Genomic DNA, 21102 nt, shown 5'->3' on the forward strand with positions numbered 1-21102 from the left:
ACATGGATGGACCTAGAGATGACCATATTAAGTGAAGTAAGTCAGACAGAAAAAAGACAAATATGATATCACTTATATGTGGAATCTAAAAAAAAAAAAAGGATACAAATGAACTTACAAAACAGAAATGGACTCACAGACATGGAAAGCAAACTTATGGTTACCAAAAGGGATAGCAGGGGAGGGTATAAGTTAGAAGTTTGAGATTAACATATATATATGTCCGCAAAGAGCTGGACACAACTGAAGCAACATAGCACTTATGCACGCTATATATTTAAAATAGATAAACAACAAGGACATACTGTATAGTATATCCTTACAGACTTTGTACTGAAAATATTGTTATAAGATGTTTTAATGATGTTTAATCACAAAACAGTGTAAGAGTTATGGGGAGGAGAAAGCGAACCAGTCATTTCACTACATATATAAGAAGCTGAAGCCCAGAGAGGTTCAGGGGTCTCCCCGAGGCCTCCCAGCATTGGTTGGGAAGACCCGAAGCCATTCAAACCCAGACCCTGAGCAGATGCAGATCAGAAAGTGGTCTCTGAACTCCCAGTGTCGACGCTTCCGCTTAGCCTGGGCCCCAGGAAAGGCACCTCCGTCCTCCTTCTAACTTGTTCTTTCCATTAATGGGAAGCGCTGTGCTGTGCCATGATTAGTCACTTCAGGCGTGTCCAACTCTTTGTGGCCCCATGGACTGTAGCCCACCAGGCTCCTCTGTCCATGGGGATTCTCCAGGCAAGAGTACTGGATTTGCCATGTCCTCCTCCAGGGGATCTTCCCAACCCGGGGATCAAACCCAGGTCTTCCGCATTGCAGGCAGACTCTAGCATCTGAGCCACTAGGGAAGCCCAAGGAGAAGAGTTAGGAGATAGTATTACCGACCAGGGTTCTTGGCCTTCCTCAACCAATAGAAGTTCAGGTAAGGCTTTATCGGGGCTCCTGTGCTGGCAGCCTGCAGGAGGGAGAGAAAACAAGTAACAGATTCCTTTGTTTGTTCCCCCAAGAGGGGGCGGGCGAACTCATTCCTTATATGGGGTGAGGGTAGAGGTGTGTCCAGGGGTCAGGTTGGAGGGGTGGCTTAGGTGGTCTGCCCACTCCTCTGTGTGGATGTGTGCAGGGGGCATGCACAATACCCTGAGTTTAATCCCGATACTCACTTTTTGCTCCCAGCTCTTCAGAAATGGCAGCTGGGTGTTTTTGTCTTTTTGTATCTGAGGAGCCTGGCAGGCTACAGTCCATGGGGTTGCAAAGAGTAGGACAAAACTGAGCATGCACACAGTTTATTTTTAGATTTTTGGTTTGCTATCAATGTAAGTTACATTTATTATTACTGCAAAGTTTGCTAGGCAGTGTTTTGGGTTCTTTCAACTACTTGGAGAAGCATTCATTCGTTCATTCTAACTGGAATCAGTTTGTCTGGGTCCAGATCTCCAGCACCTGTATATATTCTATCTCTGCATCCTCTTTCCTTATCTGTATAATGATAGGAAATAAAACCAGTAGGGTTGTTGCCATGATTAAATGAGACAAAGGCACCAAGGAGCGCCCTGTAAAAGTCTTAGAAGGAAACTTACTTAGGGTCACAGGGCAGCTGCGTCCTTCCTGTCTTGGAGGTCCTCATTTTAGCTGGGGACCCAGATGGTTCCAAGTGTGTGCCAGACGATCACGGGGAAGGGGTTGGGGGGATGGGGGGTGGGGAGGAGAGGTGGGTGGGTAGGGACGAGGCATGGAGCAGACATGTCCCTGGCAGCAGAGATGAAAGAATAAGCAAAAGCCGGAGCTTGGAAGCCAAAAGTTGACTTGACTCCGGGGGCTTTTACCAGGCACCGAGGTAACATTGAACTCACATTTTATTTATTTATTTTTTTTTTAAGAGCTACTGACCTCCCTGTGAAAAGTTGCTCAGTCATGTCCGACTCTGCAACCCCATGGACTGTAGCCCACCAGGCTCCTCCATCCATGGAATTTTCTAGGCAAGAGTACTGGAGTGGGTTGCCATTTCCTTCTCCAGGGTGAACTCACATTTTAAAGAACCCGTATTTTCCACCACTTCTCTACTGTGTGTGTGTATTCCAGCATGTGAATTGCTTGCGAGTTTTTCCCAGCTGCCAGTGTGTAGGGGATTGCTATCCTGGAATTGTTCTACTCCAGTCGGGGGAGCTGGGGAGCCTCGAGATTCTTTTAAACTCTCGGGCCGCAAGTTCCGGGCGCCCAAGGTCAGCGGTGGCTGCGCGGCTGGCTGCTGGCTGGGCAGGGGGAGGTGGAGAGGGGACTGACGCGGGTGGGAGGGGGGAGAGGGCGGGGTCCGCGTTCAGTCCCGGGGTGGGAGGCAGGAGGCGGGGCCCGGTCGGGGGCGGGGCCTGTCCGGAAGGCGGGTCCCGCCTGGTGGGGGCGGGGCCTGGAGGGCGCGTCTGCCCCCGACACTCGCGTGCCGGACGCTTTTCGGGATGGAGGAAGCCCGGCCCAGAGTTGGGCTCTTGCAGGCTGGTGCGCCACTCGGCCCGAGGCACTCTAGGACAGCGCCTCCGCCTCCCTGTCGCGACCTGGCCGGGCCCCAGGACCTGGGTCTGCTTCACGGGGTTCGGGGGTGCATGCTCTGCGTCCCAAGAGCAGCCTGGTGAGCGGCAGGACGGTCAACATGAGCCCTGCCAAGTGCAAGGTCTGTTCCCCTGACCGCAAAGTAAAGTAAGTAAATCTTAATATAATGACCGTTATCTTCTTTAAGCTTGTGCCGAGTCCCTCCCAGCCGACCCCCAACTCCCCGCCCCGAGTAAAGACCGGTTGCACCACCCAGTCTTCCCCGCCCCCACCCAAAGAAACGCCGGCTTCAGTTTGGCAGCTGGGGAGATGGAGCCCTCCTTGAAGACGCTAGCTCGGCTTGGCATTTGAAGTGGAGTCGGTTTTGTCAGTGGTGTTGATTGGAAGAGGCAGCGCAGGAGCGCACAGGTGCCTCTAGTTGACAGGTTGGCGGAGGCCGAGCTTTCCGCCTCGTCCTCCGCTTAGCCTTGATAAAGATGCTGGTTGCACACGGCAGGTGTTTTTGAAACCTTGTGATCGTGAAGCCCAGGGGGGATCTCACGTGCCCCTGGGCAGGCATCCCATCTAAGGTGGTTTGCTAAGCAGATGAGCGCTGCCATTTCTGTGCCTGAGTCCTTCTTGGTGCCAACTTGTTTTATCTCCTTTCTTTGTCTCATTTTAATTGCTTTTTTTTAAATTACCAAAGTGATGCTAATTATTTTCGTTGTTAAAAATTCAGGAAATTATAGAGAAGCGAAAAAAGGAAGAACAAACTCAACCGTACTTCTGCCCCACATTTGCTATTTATTAGCAGTTGCTGTATATAGTCTTGCAGCCTTTTTGTGTGTGTGCAGATGTATTTTAATTTATGAACTTGAATCATACTGAACGTGCTATATCGTAACTCACATTTTCATTTTATATCTCATTCTTTTATAAGTGTTCTACCACCAGGCTCAGCACCCTGTGGCCCACTGTTTGTTTTTGTGTACCCTGTGAGCAGAGAATAGCTTTTACCTTTCTTTCCTTCTTTATCTATCTATCTGTCTGTCTACACTGGGTCTTAGTTGAAGCACACGAGATGTTTTAGCTGTAGTATGTAGGATCTAGTTCCATGACCAGAGATCAAACCTGGGCCCCTGCAATGGGAGCACGGAGTCTTAGCCATGGACCACCAGGGAAGTCCCAAGAATAGTTTATAACTTTTGAATGGCTGAAACAAATCAAAAGAAGAATACTATTTGGTGAGTTGTGAAAATTACACGGTCAGATTTCAGTGTCTACAGATAAGGTTTTATTGGAACATATATAGCTGTTTTTGTGCTTCAAGGGCAGAGTTTAGTAGTGGAGCAGAGACTGTGTAGACTCTAAAACCTAAAGTATTTACTATCCATTCTGAACAGAAAACATTTGCCAACCCTTGTTCTGCAACATGCAGAAGGGGTCTATTGTGTTCCTGTAAATGGATACACTTTAAAATGTTTAAATAATCTCCTACAAAGAATGGGTATTTGGGCTCCTTCTCCCTTTTTCTTGTTATAACCAACACAACAAAAAACAGCTTCATAGCTAAGTCTCTATCACTTGTTCTTTTCCCAAGGTATATCCATCTGGCCCATAAATATTCCTTGAATATCTCCCGAGTGTAAGGTCTGCACCTAGGAGCAGGAAGGGACCCAGAAATCTTTGGTAAACCTGAGCTCTGCCTTCTGGGAACTCTTGATCTAGTGGGGAAAGCAGGTGTTTTCTTAGTAATTCAAAATCAAGGCCCCCTGGGGCAATAGTAATTAAGTACCTCCTTTATGAGGTGCTTTCAGGATGCCAGACTGAACACTCTGTATGTGTGAGCTCATGCCAGGTCTGCATCACCACCATGGGACACTCAGTGGGTGCTGTCACCCCCATTTTACAGATGAGGAAGCTGAGGCTGTCGGGGCTGGTGAGAGGATAACCAGGATTCACACTCAGGCTCTTGCGCAAAGGGGTCTCTATGGGCAGTCATGTTCTAATGCTTGATGTGCTTGAACAGACTCTAAATGTCAGCCCTTCCTCATGTTGGACTAGTCAGAAGACAAAGGACTCAGCTGGCAACTAGTGACTGTGGCTGGTGAGCATACCAGGGAAGTAAAGACGCCTAGAGCCAGAAGGACCTCAGTGGTTGTTGAGTTTCTCAGCTGTGGGCTTCAGAGAGAGCAAGAGACACTTCCCAGACGAGCGGCCACTCCTCCAGGTGGGAGGCTGACCCTCCAGTTTTTGGTCCTTCCGCAGAGCAGACTGTCAGAGCCTTCAGAGAGACTTGGAGGGCTCAGAGGGTGTCTGAGCAGAGGGCCCACAAAAAGGCAGGGCTCCCAGATTTGGGTCAAGGTCATTCTTGTGCACTAAGTTTTTTGGGGAATATGGGAATCACATTTCTTCCACATTTGGAGCCCTAATGTACCTGTCTGGCCAAAACACTCAACTCCTAGAGTAACAAAAGCAGGTCAGGTGGTCTGGAAAGGATACTTTCTTTTTTTCCCCTATTACCACAAAAAGTTTAGCCTGTGACTCTTTTTCTTTTCTTGCTGCACTGGATTTTCATGGTGGCATGCAGGCTCTTAGTGGCGGCTTGCAAGATCTAGTTCCCTGACCAGGGATTGAACCTGGGCCCCCTGCATTGGGAGGGTGGAGTCTTAACCTCTGTACCACCAGGGAAGTCCCTAACCTATAACTTTTGTTGTTCATTGTTGTTCAATCACTAAGTCATATCTACTCCTTGCAATCCATGGATTGCTGTGTGCCAGGCTTTCCTGTCCTTCCCTATCTCCTGGACTTTGCTCAGACTCATGTCCACTGAGTTGGTGATGCCATCCAACCACACCTTAATCCAAAAGAATAGCTTTCACAGACACTTTAATCCAAAGGAATGAACTTGCAAGAAATTGGACTTGTCCTGGCACGTTCAGAAGGCCATGTGATCACAGTGTATATAATAAAGCAAAAAGTGAAAGTGAAGTCGCTCAGTTGTGTTCGACTCTTTGCGACCCCATGGACTGTAGTTTACCAGGCTCCTCTGTCCATGGGATTTTCCAGGCAAAGGTACTGGAGTGGGTTGCCATTTCCTTCTCCAGGAGATCTTCCCAACCCAGAGATGGAACCTGGGTCTCCCACACTGCAGGCAGACACTTTACCATCTGAGCCACTGTGATGGTCACGGCATGGTTCCTCTCTTAGCTTAGAGTCGCTAAAAAGATGGAGATAGACAGCCCCACTCTGCCACTGAGCTGTGTAACCTTTAGCAAGTGTCGTCCATCCTCTGAACCTTGGTTTACTCATCTGTCCCTGAGGCTGATCCTAACTTGACTTTTCAGGCTTCTTATGCACAGAACTTGGGGTCTTGAGTGCTTTCCTGAGTCAGCACAGACATTTGCACAGCTGATAACAGTGGTGACAGGATTTGGTTGCAAAAGAGGCCTGGGGAGTCATGAGGTGTTCGGAACCCTGTCCTGAAGGCCTAGACGATCTACTGAGGAGCCAGAACTAGCAGGAAGGCAAGGTCCCAAATGCCAGCCAGCATCCTTGCAAACAGGACTAGAGTTCAGAGAACAGATGAATGAATGTGGGTCAGAGTGGTTGGAGAAGAGCTTCTCAAGAGGAGTCTTGAGTGGAATAGAATGAAATAAAGTTGAGGACCATGAGGCAGAAAATCTGGTCTTCAGTGAGCCCCACAATACAGCATGATGACATCAATGAACAGGGAATCTGGCTCAGCACCATGGCCAGCTGCCCATGTTGACCTGTTGATTGTTGGTCTGTGGGTGGGTCTCACTCCTGCGTCGTGACATTAGAATTTCCTGGGGGGGCGGAGAGGGTTTGAAAAATGTAGATGCCTGAGTCCCCCCTCAGTCGCTCAACCCCCAGGGATGCTGACTGATTAGTAGTCTGGGCATCAGTTTTTTGGGAGATGGGGCTGTGCTGGATCTTTGATGTGGTGTGTTCACAGGCTTCTCTTTAGTTTCGACACATGAGCTTCTCTTATTGCAGAGCTTGGACTTCTCATCATAGAGGGCCAGGAGCCAGGAGCATGGGCTCTAGAGTGAGCGGGACCTCTGGTTGTGCCATGGCATATGGGGTGTTCTTTAGCCAGAGATCACACCATCCCCTGCATCGAAAGGCAAATTCTTCACCACTGGACCACCAGGGAAGTCCCCCATTAGGATTTTGAATGTTTGCGTCTTATCAGGAGCCAAAGCACAAAGTGTGGAAACAACTTTCCCATGACTCCCCAGATTGTAAGTAGTAGATTCTGATTCAAAGCCTGGAAGGATGGCTCTAGTCTGCTGGGATCTCTCAGCGGTGGCACTGTTGACATTTGGGGCCCTGCAGATGGTGACTGCAGTCACGAAATTAAAAGACACCTGCTCCTTGAAAGGAAAGCTGTGACAAGCCTAGACAGCGTATTAAAAAGCAGAGCCATCACTTTGACGACAACAGTTCATCTAGTCAAAGCTGTGGTTTTTCCAGTAGTCATGTACAGATGTGAGAGTTGGACCATAAAGAAGGCTGAACCCCGAAGAATTGATACTTTCAAACTTTGGTGCTGAAGAAGCCTCTTGAGAATCCCTTGGACAGCAAGGAGATCAAACCAGTCCATCCTAAAGGAAGTCAACCCTGAATATTCATTGGAAGAACTGATACTGAAGCTGAAGCTCCAATACTTTGGCCATGTGATGCAAAGAGCTGACTCATTGGAAAAGACCCTGATGCTGGAAAATACTGAGAGCAAGAGGAGAAGGGGACGGTAGAGGATGAGATGGTTGGATGGCATCACTGACTCAATGGACATGAGTTTGAATGAACTCTGGGAGATGGTGAAGGACAGGGAAGCCTGGCATGCTGCAGTTCATGGGGTCACAAAGGGTTGGGCATGACTTAGTGACTGAACAACAATCTTTGTGGAGGGCTTTGCAGGATGTTGAGCAGCATCCTTGGCTTTTATCCACTAGATGCCAGGAGCACGTTCCACATTGTGACACCCCAAAATGTCTGCAGACATTGCTATGTGTCCCCAAGGGAGCAAGGTTGCACCCAGTTGAGAACCCTGGCCTACAAAATTGTCTCAGATGCAAGTACTTATTTTTCAAAGTCCAGGCCGTAGAGTTACTTCCATTGTTCTCAGATGGCTTTCTGCCTTGAAATTAGCTTCTGGGGGTCAGGTAGAGTCAGACTGGAAGCCCAGCTCTGCCACTTGCCAGTGGTGTGACTTGAGGTCCAGGGGCCTCTCTGAGCCTCAGTTTCTTCATTGTGTGCAGGAGATGATGGCCTCCCCTGTGTAAGGCTGTGGTGATTCAGGGAGTCACCCTCTGGGCCCAACCTATGGCGACACTTGAGGATGTTTATTCCTTCCTTCCCCGTGCAGTCCTGCCTGGTCTCATGCCTGGGCAGCTGACGGTGTTTGGTGTTTCGCTGACAGCTCTCTTGCATAGTTGACTGCACCTGAAGCCATTTCCAAAGTCACCATGGAGTATTTCAGCCCCCACACTTGTCTTGGAACGAATGCCGGCCAAAGGTCAGCCCCCCAGAGCTAATGTTGATTGGCCTCCAGCTTCGTCAGAAACAGACTAAAAATAGCCACCGGCCCTGGGGCTGGCCCTGAAGCAAAGCCACAGCAGCAGCACTGTCTGTTCACCCACCTGCTTTGCTGTGATGGGTTTGGGGCCTGCCTGATGGCGGGGCTGTGTCACCCATTTTAAATCAAAACGGCGGCCATGAATGGTTTTCCCCAGGTCACAGAAAGGTGTTTTTCTAGCGGTTGGGTTTTTCTTTGTTTGCACTTCAGGTCAAATTGCTGAGTTTTAAGGTTGTGTGTATAAAAATGGGATGTCTCAGATTTTCTGAAGCCAGAGGATCAAGCTAGCCAGTCGGGGAAAACCATGGACAGAGTGGGGAGAGTGGGTGGGTGGGGAGGACGCCCTGGGCAGAGCAGCAGCCTGATGCCATTCTGGGTTAATGGGGAAATCAGTAGCCCCTGATTCTCTCGGCATCACTGCACTGAAATAATAGAGCTTGCTGTGCACCCAGTGCTTGCTTTTACCTTCTTTCAGTTCAGTTCAGTCACTCAGTCATGTCTGAGTCTTTGCGACCCCATGGACTGCAGCACGCCAGGCTTCCCTGTCCATTGCCAACACCTGGAGCTTGCTCAAGCTCATGTCTATCGAGCTGCCATCCAACCATCTCATCCTCTGCCGTCCCCTTCTCCTCCTGCCTTCAACTTTCCCTCCATCAGGGTCTTTTCCAATGAGTCAGTTCTTCACATCAGGTGGCCAAAGTATTGGAGCTTCAGCTTCAGCATCCCTCCTTCCAATGAATATTCAGGACTGATTTCCTTCAGGATTGACTGGTTTGATCTCCTTGCAGCCCAAGAAACTCTCAAGAGTCTTCTCCAACCCCACAGTTCAAAAGCATCAATTCTTCAGTGCTCAGCTTTTTTTTTTTTTTGGTCCAACTCTCACATCCACACATGACTACTGGAAAATGTACTAGCTTCTTTAATCCTCACAATCCAGTGAGGTACATGTTAATATCCTCACTTTACAGTGGAGACTGCTGAGTGCCTTACCCGATGGATACCAAAGTGACCATGGCTTTCAGCATCCCTGTTACAAAGTTAATAGCTTTCTCTTCTTACTGAAAATAATAATAGCATGACAGAAAATTTAATGGATGTAGGCAAAGAGAAGAAAACAGGAAAGACCCGTTGTTCAACCACTGTGAGAAAATTGCTCATTTTGGGGTCTGCATCCCTAAATGAGGGGTCTGCTAATGACGGCGCTGAGGCCAAATCTGCCTGTTTTCTAAAGCAGGGGTCCCTAGCCTCTGGGATCTAATGCCCAACGATCTGAGGTGGAGCTGATGTAGTAATAATAGAAATAAGGTACACAGTAAATGTCATGTGCTTGAGTCATCCTGAAACCATCCCTCCCCCCTGCCCTGTCTGTGGAAAAACTATCTTCCACGAAACCGGTCCCTGGTGCCAAAGATTTGGGGATTGCTGTTTTAAAGAAAAACAAGCTGTTGTTAAATAAAAACTGAACTGCTTGCTCGCTCATGGAATGTGATTTTGACGAAAACCCTGTCCACATTTGCAAGATGGTATTGACCTCCAGAGTCCTTTTCCAAGTCCTGTTTCAGTTTAGCACTTCAATCCTAGGAGGTTTTAGAAGAGAGGCTACTTGCTTCCAGCAAGGCAGGAAGGCCAGCTCAAGGGCCGGAAATCACTTGTCCATTTGTTCTTTCAGGCAGCGTGCAGAAGCCCAGTTGAACTAAGAAAGTCTTCATTGAAAAATACAAGTCCTCTTATGGCGTAGCCTCATGCCCTCATGATGGGTTTCTGTCATTCATTTCTGGTTTTGTTCCCTGGCCTGGAAGTCTGTTTTTTCATTTCTGATAGGCAGAGCCTGGAGGGGGTGAGGGGGACAGACTGCAGGTTTCTAGAAGGCTTTCCCCATGGGGAACTATCCTGGATGCAAAGATGTTATATAGCAGGAAATGCCCACACCCAACATTTCCTGATGTGATGGCAAGAGCCCCAGTCCTGTTTACTTGCTGGGTGGTTGCCTGGTTGGGCCTCAGTTTGCCTATCTGTAAAATGGGATCTCTTTCCCCCAGCGGCTTATTGGCCTACAACTTTGCTGTTCCCAGTGGCCTGCTGGCAGTGTTCCTTAGGCCCGTCACTTCTTCACCAAAACTTTTTGGCCCCTCAGACCCACTCAGCCCCTCCCTCCCAAGATGCCTGGTGACAGTTACTGGACACGTCCCTGGGTGGCAAACCTCTAACTTAATGCTGGCAGGCAGCTGTCTCCCTGCTTGATGGCCTGTTGGTGGGATGAGAGAGAGTGGACAGAATGCCTGATTCCACGCCCTCACCAAATGACAGTAAAGAGCCTTTTCTTTTAAATTTTATTTATTTTTGGCTGCACTGGGTCTTCACTGCTGTGCGCATGCTTTCTGAGTTGTGGTCAGTGGAGGCTACTGGCTGTTGCGGTGCGCAGGCTTCCCACTGCGGTGGCTTCTCTCGTCGGGGAGCACGGGCTCTCGGGTGCTCGGGCTTCAGTAGTTGCAGGATATGGGCTCAGTAGTTTCGACTCATGGGCTCTAGAGCGCAGGCTTAGTCATTGTGTCACAAGCTTAGCTGCTCCGTCCATGTGGAGCAACTTAGTTGCTCCGCGGCATGTGGGATCCTTCTGGCCCGGGGATCAGCCCTGTGTCCCAGCCATTAGCAGGTGGATGCTTCACCACTGGACCACCAAGGAATTCCAAGGTTTTTCTTAAAGAGCTGGAAACCCATCAGGCCCTGGCAGAACGGAACCAGGAGTTAGCAGTGACATTTTGGAAGCCGGAAAGCAGATGAACAAGCGGTCACTGGTTAACAGGACCAAGAGGACTGAGCCCTAAGGTGGCAGAGAGAGGAGCTGAGAACCTGGATCCCAAAGGCGCCGGGTCCTTCTGCATCTGGGGACCCCAACGTGAGGAGGGCAAGGTGAAAGAATCCCAGGTCCCCTCATCTGCCCAGGTGGCTGGGGGCTGCCCACTTCCACCCCAGCTGCAGGCAGACGGTTTGATTTCTGGAGGGTGGGAAGTAGAGGGTCTTTGGACAGGACACTGATGAGCGTGGTGGAGCGTGTGGGGCCTACTCCCCAAACCAGAGGATGGGTGCTGTGTCAGTGCTGAATCCTAAAAGCTGTCCTGTCCCCAAGACCTGTCCCAGCGCCTGGCCAACCTTTAACTTCCAGGCAGAAGGCTTGAGTACCGAAGAATTGATGCTTTCAAACTGTGGTGCTGGAGAAGACCCTTGAGAGTCCCTTGGACTGCAAGGAGATCAAACCAGTCCATCCTAAAGGAAATCAACCCTCAATATTCATTGCAAGGACTGATGCTGAAGCTCGAATACTTTGGCCACCTGATGCAAACAGCTGACTCATTCGAAAAGACCCTGATGCTAGGAAAGATTGAGGGCAAGAGGAGAAGGGGATGACAGAGGATGAGATGGTTAGATGGCATAGCTGACTCAATGGACATGAGTTAGAGCAAACTCTGGGAGATAGTGAAGGACAGCGGCACCTGCTGCAGTTCATGGGGTTGCAAAGAGTAGGACACGACTTAGTGACTCAACAACAGAAGCCCCACAGACTTGTCCTCGCTAGGGGAACTGGACCAGCCAGCGAGGATGACTCTAAAAGTACTTGAAATTCCCCAACACACAGCCCCCCAAGTCACCCTGCATTGAGCTCAGGGTTCAGTGACTTCACCACATGCCCAGTACTTTTCATCAACTCTCTGGTTCCTGCTCTTGGTCCTGAGAAAGCAACCACGGCTTATCATACATTCGAGTGCGATTTCTAAGACGGAAGGCAAACCCCAAACACCCAACCAAAAGGGACACAGGAAACGTGGGAGGTACAGAAACCACATCAGGAGAAGAGAGCTTGGAAAAGCTATCGTAAATACCCTCAACGGGGGTAGGGATAGTGCTGCACACGTGGGGTCAGGGTGCATGGGAAAGGGGACATTTACAGCCCCAAACCAAGCTCTTGGACATTAAAAGCATGTTATTAGAACAGTTAGGAGATAAGGCTGAGGGAATAGCCCGGAAGGAATAAGAAAAGAGTAATCAGAGAGGGGAAAATACATAAACTCGTGGGCCAGTTCAGGAATTTCAACATCCAGATAATAGGAGAAGGTGAAGAAAAAAGAGGCAGTTAAGTCACTAAGGAAATTTTGTTGTTGTTCAGTCACTCAGTTATGTGCACCTCTTTGTGACCCCATGGACTGCAGCACGCCAGGCCTCCCTGTCCTTCACTGTCTCCTAGAGTTTGCTCTAGCTCATGTCCACTGAGTTGGTGATGCCATCCAACCATCTCATCCTCTGTCGTCCCCTTCTCTTCCTATCCTCAAATCTTTCCCAGGTTCAGGGTCTTTTTCAATGAGTTGGCTCTTCACATCAGGTGGTCAAAGTATTGGAGCTTCAGCTTCATCATCAGCCCTTCCAATGAATATTCAGGGTTGATATCCTTCAGGATTGATGGGTTTGATCTCCTTGTTGTCCAACGGACTCACGAGAGTTTTCTCCAGCACCACAGTTCGAAAGCATCAATTCTTCAGTGCTCAGCATTCTTTATAGTTCAACTCTCACATCTGTACACGACTACTAGAAAAACCATAGCTTTGACTACCCAAATCTTTGTCGGGAAAGTGATGGAAAATTTGCAGATAAATCTCCCCACTTCAGTTTCCAGATTGAAAGAACCTGACAGCTTCCCAGTGTTACTGATGGAAGTAGACACATACCTCAGCACATTCCTAAAATTGTTCCCTAAACTTATAGAATACTGGCGCAAAGAGAAGAACATACAAGCTTCTGGATAGGAAAAAACAGGTCACCTACAAAAGGACCAAAGATCAGCATAGCTCTGGTTCTAGCATTCTTGAAAGCCACAACAACAATGGCCTGAGGCTTCCAAAATTCTTAAGGAGAAGGCTTTCCCTCCTAGGATTCCATGCACAGCCAAATGATTGGGTCAAGTGTGAGAGCAGAAAGAAGACAGCTTTAGAACATGCAAGGCCACAAAACATTTGCACCCCCGAACATTTTCTTAGAAAGCTACTGAAGGATGTCTTCCATTGAAACAAGAGAGTAGATCAAAGAAGAGCAAGATATGGAGGACGGAAAAGCAAAGGAAGCTAAGAGAACCAAAGGAGGTCTCTGGAGTGATAGTGACAAAAGAAGCCTATACAGCCGGGACCAAGACAGGCATGTTGAGGCATCACTGTCACGTGTCCTGCCATTTGTCATCTTTTAAGCTGGATGAAACTACTGTAGGATATGCCCTAGCAAGACAAAGGGACCTGTCAAAAAAGAGGGAGCCGTGTGGCACCCTGAATTCAGGGGATAAAACCCCCAGGAAAGGCATAGGGGATCCTAAGGATGTCAGTAAAGGGAAGTCCCAGTTGATGGTTGTACAGGGGTTTAGTGGACTGTGTCCAGATGAAAGGAGTGTCGAGGCCTCCAGGAGGGATGTGGCCAATGAAAAAGTAGTGGAACTGATTGTCTTATGTGTCCTAGGAGGCTGAGGAGTGAGATGACGATGCAAGGAAAACCAAGTTTAAAAAAAAAGTCGTTAACTCCGGGGCGGGGCGGGGGGGGGGGGGGCGGAGAAAAAAAGCAAATAGAAAGGGACATCTGGTATGCCACAAACCCTCACCTGTGAATATGATCCCAGACTCATAAAACACCATAAATTTACCAGATTGCAGGATACCTGTACTACAAGGTTGGGGAAAGGGGATGGGGTGGCTGCTTAAGAGCAGTAATTCCGCGTCTGCTAAGATAAGAAGCTCATAGATAGATGGTGTCTTAATGAATGACTCACAAGATAATGTGCACACATCGTTCAAAACCACCGAAATGTATAAATGCCAGAGTCAAACATGATTTCCTCTGGAGTGGGGTCCTAGAGGGGCGATGGGACAAGGACCTTCTATTTTGTTGTAATACATTTCTTTATTGTTTTCAGTTTTTTTTTAAGCTTGATATACAAGTACAGAAAAGCACACGAAAGGTAGAAACTGCTTCACAAGTATAAAGTATTAGAATGTGTACTTCTCTGATCTTAAACTTGTACCCTGTTGTAAGCCTATTTTTTTTTGTATTATTTGAGTTCCTAAATTGTGAGAATTTATTAAAGAGTGAACCGAAGATGAAAAACCTGAACATACAGCTTAGGACAGGTCAGAGGGTCTCTTCTGCTGCTTTTGTGATCTGACCTCTTGAAGTCTCCTCGTAGAGTGTTTCAAGGTCCCCAGAGAGGGCCTGCAGAGCTACAGGAGTCTGATGGACTTTGGCTTCTCTGTGGAAGTGAATTTCCTAGGGGCCTGCGCGTCCCCGACCTGCTTGCTCATGGGCCTGTCCTGTTCCCTCACAGGCCCAGCATGTCGGGGCTCCACCTGGCAAGGAGGGGCCGAGAACAGAAGAAGGTGGACCTGCACAGAGACTTCACCGTGGCTTCCCCTGCCGAGTTCGTCACGCGCTTTGGGGGGAATCTGGTCATCGAGAAGGTACAGGTGGGGTCCCGGCACTCGGGGTGGGGCGGGGTAGGCCAACCTGCCTCAGGCTGCAGAGAAAGGCCCACCTGTTGGTGAGCACTTGCAGAAGCAGGAGGTACCCTTGGAGGCTCTCAGAGGTGGGATGAACCCTGGGGTAGCACATAGCCTCCAGCACAGGCCCCCTGCCCTTTCCCTCTGTCCAGGTGCTCATCGCCAACAACGGCATCGCCGCCGTGAAATGCATGCGCTCCATCCGCAGGTGGGCCTATGAGATGTTCCGAAATGAGCGGGCCATCCGGTTCGTAGTCATGGTAACGCCAGAGGACCTCAAGGCCAACGCAGGTACTCGGGCCCTGACTCCCTCCCTCTCTGCCACGCCCCGTCCTCACCTCTTCCACTCAGCCTGAGCCAAGTCCATCCTGCACCCCAGAGAACATCACAGGGTACCTCTCCCGATTCCATATTTATTTCCCAATCTTCTCTATTTAATTAACATATCTGTTGCTAACAAGAGTGACCCACATGCCTTATAAAAATGCAAATGGTTAACATGCAAAGTGGAAATCTCACCTTTGAGGAACGTCCATATTACAGTAGCTTGGCATCTCTTCCTCCAGATGCTTTCTTCTTGCACAGGTATGTGCTGTTTTTCAATCATTCCTTCATTTTTCTACTTATTTACCTCTCCATGTCTATCAGTATAGATCATTCTGCGAATAACTATTGGGCAGTTTGATTTTTCCCCTGAACAATCGTGCCTCTTTACAGATCCTGCACACAGCAGCCAAACAGATCTTTTAAAACACAACTCAGGTTCCATCAGCACACCCCATCCCCCACCCCGTGTCCAGCACCAGCTCCCTCACCCGCCGAACTTCCCCATAGTGAAGGCCCTGGGCTCTGCTCTGCACAGATGGAATCTCCATTTTACAGTAAAATCTCCATTTTACTACAGTGAGGACAGGTTTACTCGTTAGCCCCACTTTACAGATGAGATAATCGAGGCACAAAGGTGTGATTTACTTGCCCAGGGTCCTGGGGATTGGAACCCTGGGCTGAGTCCGCAGCCCGATGCTGTGGGGTCACTCCTCACACTCAGGCTAAAGTTTGAGAACCTCACCAAGGCCAGTTAAGGCCTCCCATGAGTTGGCCCCTGTGGCCTCCCAAGCCCCCATCTCCTGCCCCTCAGCCTCCATCCCTGGGTCCCAGGCACACTGGCCTCATCAGTGCTGGCCTCGCGCTTTCCTGTTGCAGAGGCTTGGGAAGCTGCGGGCCGTTTGCTGACAGTGCTTTCCGGAAGCTCTCTGCACAGCAGGCCTCCACTCCCCCACGCACAGTTGAGTGTCGTAGCTCTCCTGGCCATCCCTGTCAGCCCCGGAACTGCCCACAGTCTGTGCTTACCCTGATTGTTTTCTTGTTTATCTTCTCCAACACGAAAATAAAATTCAACAAGGAGCGGGTCATGGCCTGACGCCTAGATCTGTAATCTCTGGGACCTCTCCCATCACCGACACACCATCTTGGGTCAACATCAGAGGCCGGTGGGCTGGAAGGAGGCACTGCTCTTGAGTTTTTTTCCAAGTCTGCATGTAACATTTGACATTGTTCCTTCTCAAGGTCCTAGAGAATGTCATAGTGCAGATGTACTAACTCCCGACTTTTGATTGAATCTGCCTTTGCACAGTTCAAAACACTGTCCTATGAGGAGGGACTTCCCCAGTGGTCCAGTGGTTAAGACTGTGCTTCCACTGCAGGAGCCTGGGTTCAATCCCTGGTCAGGGAAGTTCCACAGGCAAAAAGTAAAAACACACTTCCCCGTGAACACCCTTTTACATGTCTTTGGCCTTATTGATGAATATTTTTTTAGAACATGTTCCTAAAAGTAGAATTTCTGGATTTGAAGAGCTTGAGTATATTAAAATCAAAGCATTATATTGTATTCAGCTATGAAAAGGAAGGAATCATCACATTATAACGTAGGTGGGGCTTCCCTGGTAGCTGAGACGGTAAAAAAATCCACCTGCAATGAGGGAGACCTGGGTTTGATCCCTGGGTGGGGAAGCTCCCCTGGAGGAGGGTGCGGCAACCCATTCCAGTACTCTTGCCTGGAGAATCCCATGGACGGAGGAGCCTGGTGGGCTGCAGTCCATGGCCATCGGGTTGCGAAGAGTCAGACACGACTGAGTGACTAAGCATATAACACAGGTGAACATTGAGGACATTACGCTCAGTGAAATAAGCCAGTCACCAAAAGACAAATACTGGATGTTTGCACTTAGATGAGGTCCTGAGCAGTCAGATTCATAGAGACAGAAGGCAGAAGGTGGGTGCCAGGGGCGCTGGGCAGTGGGACGGGAAGCTGTCACTTCATGGGTATCGAGTTTGAGTTGTATGAGATGAGAAAGTTCCAGAGATCTGTTTCACAACAGTCTGAAGATTCTTGACACTTCTGAGCTATATACTTAAAAAGTGATTATGATGGTAGATTTTGTTATGTGGCTTTTTTTTTTTTTTACCATGATTAAAAGCAAACATTGTATTTTTAGTGGCAAAACAGTATTAAGATAACACCTTACTTAAGAATTTTTAGGGAGTTCCCTGGTGGCCTTGTGATTAGGATTCCAGGCTTTCACTGCCATGGCATGGGTTCAATCCCTGGTCAGGGAATGGAGATCCCACAAGCCACATGGCCCTGCCAAAAATTAAATATATATATAATGTTTTAAAACCCACTTCTAATCCAACTATGTTGATAGCTTGCTTCCTTCTTTTTTGTTGCCTTCCAGGCCATGACACACATATTTTCATACAATTAAAGTCAAACTCAGTTCTTTTTTCAAACTATCATATATGTTCCTTCATTGTGACCCTAGAATCATCACGGTTATCCTTTCAGGGGCCATGCATGGTTGTGTCCTGTCCTCAACTTAGGTCCGTCAGTTCTTCTGATTGCCTCTCTCTTTGTTTAATTCCAGAGTATATCAAGATGGCAGATCAGTATGTCCCCGTCCCAGGAGGGCCCAACAACAACAATTACGCCAACGTGGAGCTGATTGTGGACATCGCCAAGAGGATCCCCGTGCAGGTAAGTCAGACGGGGCGTCCCAGTCTGCCTGTGAGCTCTGGAGCAACCTGATTCCGCAGTTTGGAAGGGATGGAGGCGCTGGGTCCTAGGAGACTCTGAAATCCAGGGCTGGTAGGACCCAGCAAGGAGTTTTTGGGGTGTGATGGGAGGCGGACTCTTGAAGAAAGACCTCTATTTGTGCTTCTGTGTGTTTGCAGGCGGTGTGGGCTGGTTGGGGCCATGCTTCTGAAAACCCCAAACTTCCGGAGCTCCTGAGCAAGCACGAGATTGCTTTCCTAGGTAGAGTGCGCCTCCATCAGATATGCGGGAATGGGGGTCTTGATGGAATTCTTGCTAGTGCAGCCCTGTAAGGAGGGGGCCTGTTGATGTTCCCACATCACACATTCATGGTCAGGAGCAACTGAGTCTAGCAGTGGGAGGGCACATGGAGAGGTTGGCCAGCCCAGGGAAATAGCGGTTACCATGGTTACCACAGCAAAATGATGCTGGGGCAAGCAGAACCCTCTGCTGGTGTCCCTGTTGGTACTGAGATACCAGCCATGTCCAGATTTCTAACTCAGGTTGGGAATCTTTAGGCCACACCTTTGCTTGGGCTGTTCTTAGGCCTTTGGAATGCCCTCATCCCCTGGGACCAGAACCCCTCATCTCTGCTACTTATTGGGTACAATGATACTTATTGTTTCAGAATTCAGATGTATAATTTGTAAACTTTACTCAGGTTGTCTGTCATCCTCGTGTGTAAATTAGGATCATTTACCGTTCTCAGTAAATCCCTGTTGCTGCTCCCTAACCTCTGGGCCCACAATGCAGACCCCTGAATGCAGCAGCTTGGTGCTAAGTCAGTACCTGATATTCACCTGGTGACCTGTGCTCACTGATGTGTTCTTTTCCATGGCCTCTCATTGGCTGTCACGTGGGACTCTCATCATCTCTCATTTTTAGTTCTGGGAGTTGATGGTCCAGCCCTAGTGCCAGCCAACTACAGCCCACAGGCCAGATCCAGCCGGCTGCCTGCTTTTGTAAATAAAGTTTTATTGAAACACGGCCCTGCCCATTCATTTATGAATTGCCTATGGCTCATTACAGAGAAAGTTTGCTAACCCATGGTCTAGTGTTCTGAGGTGCTTGCTTGCCCCACTTGGTCTAGTTTTTTTCTGGTGAAATTTGTATAGGCCACTCAGCTTAAGCTATAAGTCATGTTTACAGTCCACATGTATTGAAAGTTGACTGATGAAATAGCAGACTAATAGATCTTTTTTCTTCCCCAACTTGATGTTAAATCCTCGAAAACTGGGACCCGGGGACTTTTCTTTTGTGTACCTGATCAGCCCCCAGGTTCAAGGGCCTGAGTCTGCCTTCCCCCTTGCCCCACCCCTCAGGCCCTCCCAGCGAGGCCATGTGGGCGCTAGGAGACAAGATCGCCTCCACCATCGTGGCCCAGACTCTGCAGATCCCAACGCTGCCCTGGAGCGGAAGTGGTAAGGGGCCCTGAATGTCACTTTGGGAGGACACCTGGACCCAATCTTGAGAGCAGAAGGGGTGACAGGAGTACGCTTCTTTAATTCTTTCATTTAAAAATTTAAATTATCAAGAAAGTGGTATGATATCATAGACATCTTAGAAAATAGGAAAAGTCTAAGAAAAAGAAATATAAATTGTTTATAATCCAATGACCTGGTTTTGATCATGTGTTTTATTATTTAAGCCCTTTTTTCTAGGCACATCCGTTTAAAAGCCAGAGCTCTTGTAGTTAATAGTTCGTGACCTGTTTTTTTTCTCACTAGTCTTTCTGTATCAAAAAATATACTTCACAGCACTTCCGGTGCCTGCAGAGGATTGTATCATACAGATGTACCTTAATTTACTAACAGTCCTCTGTAGTTATACTTTCAGTTTGTTTCCAAGTAATTTTTTTCTAAAAATGAACATATTTAAAGCCTTGATAATCCTGTAGCTAACTCTCTATGTACATTTTAATCATTTCTTTAAGGTAAATTCCTTAAAGTGGAATTTTTAGAATAAGTTAAAAAAACAGGAAAACATTTCAAGAGTTTTTAAACAATTTGATTTTTTCCTACAAAGATTGAAATTTTAAATTTGGAGTGAAAAGTTTGTTTTTCTTTTGTTTGTTGTTTGTTTTTGAAATCTTCATAGGATTTTAGAAAGTAGTGATTGACATACAAATGACTCCATAAGAGAGTTGGGATTTTTTTCTTAATTCAGATCAATATGGCTGTTCCTGGTGGACTCAGTCTGAATTGTCTTAAGCTTGGTTTCCCATTCAGGGTCGAGTGGGTCCTTAAGGAAATGAAAACGTACAGTGGGAAACTGAAGGGCTGTGTCTGAATTCTTTTCGCCCAGAGGCCAGGTCTAGAGCCGCTGTGGTGGGAAGAGGCCCTGTTCATTTCTAGGCTCTTTGGGGAGGCTTCTGTTTTCTCTGTGACCCTCCAGGTCTGACGGTGGAGTGGGCGGAACACAGTCTACAGGAGGGGCAAAGGATCACCATCCCAGAGTCCGTCTACAGCGCTGGTTGCGTGAAAGATGTAGATGAAGGCTTGGAGGTAAGTGCAAATCCTGGAGGCTAGGGGGCAGGAGCCAGAACCTTCGCATAAGCCTGGTAGCGGCAGAAACTGTCTAAACCTCTAAGCAGGTTTGTTTGTCTTTTGCCCCCAGGCAGCAGAAAAAATTGGTTTTCCCTTGATGATCAAAGCTTCTGAAGGCGGCGGAGGGAAAGGAATCCGGAAGGCGGAGACTGCTGAGGACTTCCCCATCCTGTTTAGACAAGTGAGCTTCTCACGCTGTGTGTTTTTCCACGTGTCTTTGGGAATTGTGCTTCTTCGGTTGGTGGCCACCAGATTCTTTCCACTAATGTTATTGTGTTACAACCAAGAGGACCCCTGGGGGGAGCTGAAATATCACTGTGTTGTGTTACAAAGTGAACGTATGCATCTTTCCTCGAAAAAGTCCAAGGCTTGGGTTGATCTGTACACTGTTTCCTTAGATGTTTGATTCTATGAACCAGTGTGTCTGTAAAGGATTTCAGAGATACCTGTTTGTGAGAATATCTATCTGTGACTGTTTGTCTATTGAGAGATGGAATATTTCGTACAGTTTAGCAGTTTCAGTATTTTTAATGTTTGTAGACGATCAATTTTACCGTTGGAACAAATCGTGTATTTACTTATTTGTAGCCGGTTTTCTACTTTTAAACCATTCTGCCTGGGGGGTGGGGGAAGGAATACATTAGAAAAAATACATCAGGAGACTGGGATTAAAATATGCACGCTACTACGTTTAACATAGATAACCACAAGCGCCTACGGTGTAGCCCAGGGAACTATACTCAATATTATGTAATAACCTATAAGGGAAAAGAATCTGGAAAAGAAAAAAAAAACTACCAAAATAACTCC

The 21102-nt window shown here is 48.0% G+C and overlaps 1 protein-coding gene across 3 annotated transcripts in view; it reads left to right on the forward strand.

The window, feature by feature from the left end:
* ACACB (acetyl-CoA carboxylase beta) overlaps positions 1-21102 on the forward strand; it is a 102009-nt gene that overhangs the window by 17527 nt on the left and 63380 nt on the right. For all 3 annotated transcript variants that reach the window (XM_065904097.1, XM_065904098.1, XM_065904099.1), the window contains exons 3-9: positions 14484-14616; positions 14808-14946; positions 17580-17689; positions 17887-17968; positions 19069-19167; positions 20141-20250; positions 20363-20473. In XM_065904097.1, the coding sequence (XP_065760169.1) occupies positions 14484-14616; positions 14808-14946; positions 17580-17689; positions 17887-17968; positions 19069-19167; positions 20141-20250; positions 20363-20473 (784 nt within the window). The remainder of the gene's footprint in view (positions 1-14483; positions 14617-14807; positions 14947-17579; positions 17690-17886; positions 17969-19068; positions 19168-20140; positions 20251-20362; positions 20474-21102) is intronic.

Source organism: Muntiacus reevesi, chromosome 13, assembly GCF_963930625.1.
Source record: "Muntiacus reevesi chromosome 13, mMunRee1.1, whole genome shotgun sequence".
Taxonomy (NCBI): domain Eukaryota; kingdom Metazoa; phylum Chordata; class Mammalia; order Artiodactyla; family Cervidae; genus Muntiacus; species Muntiacus reevesi.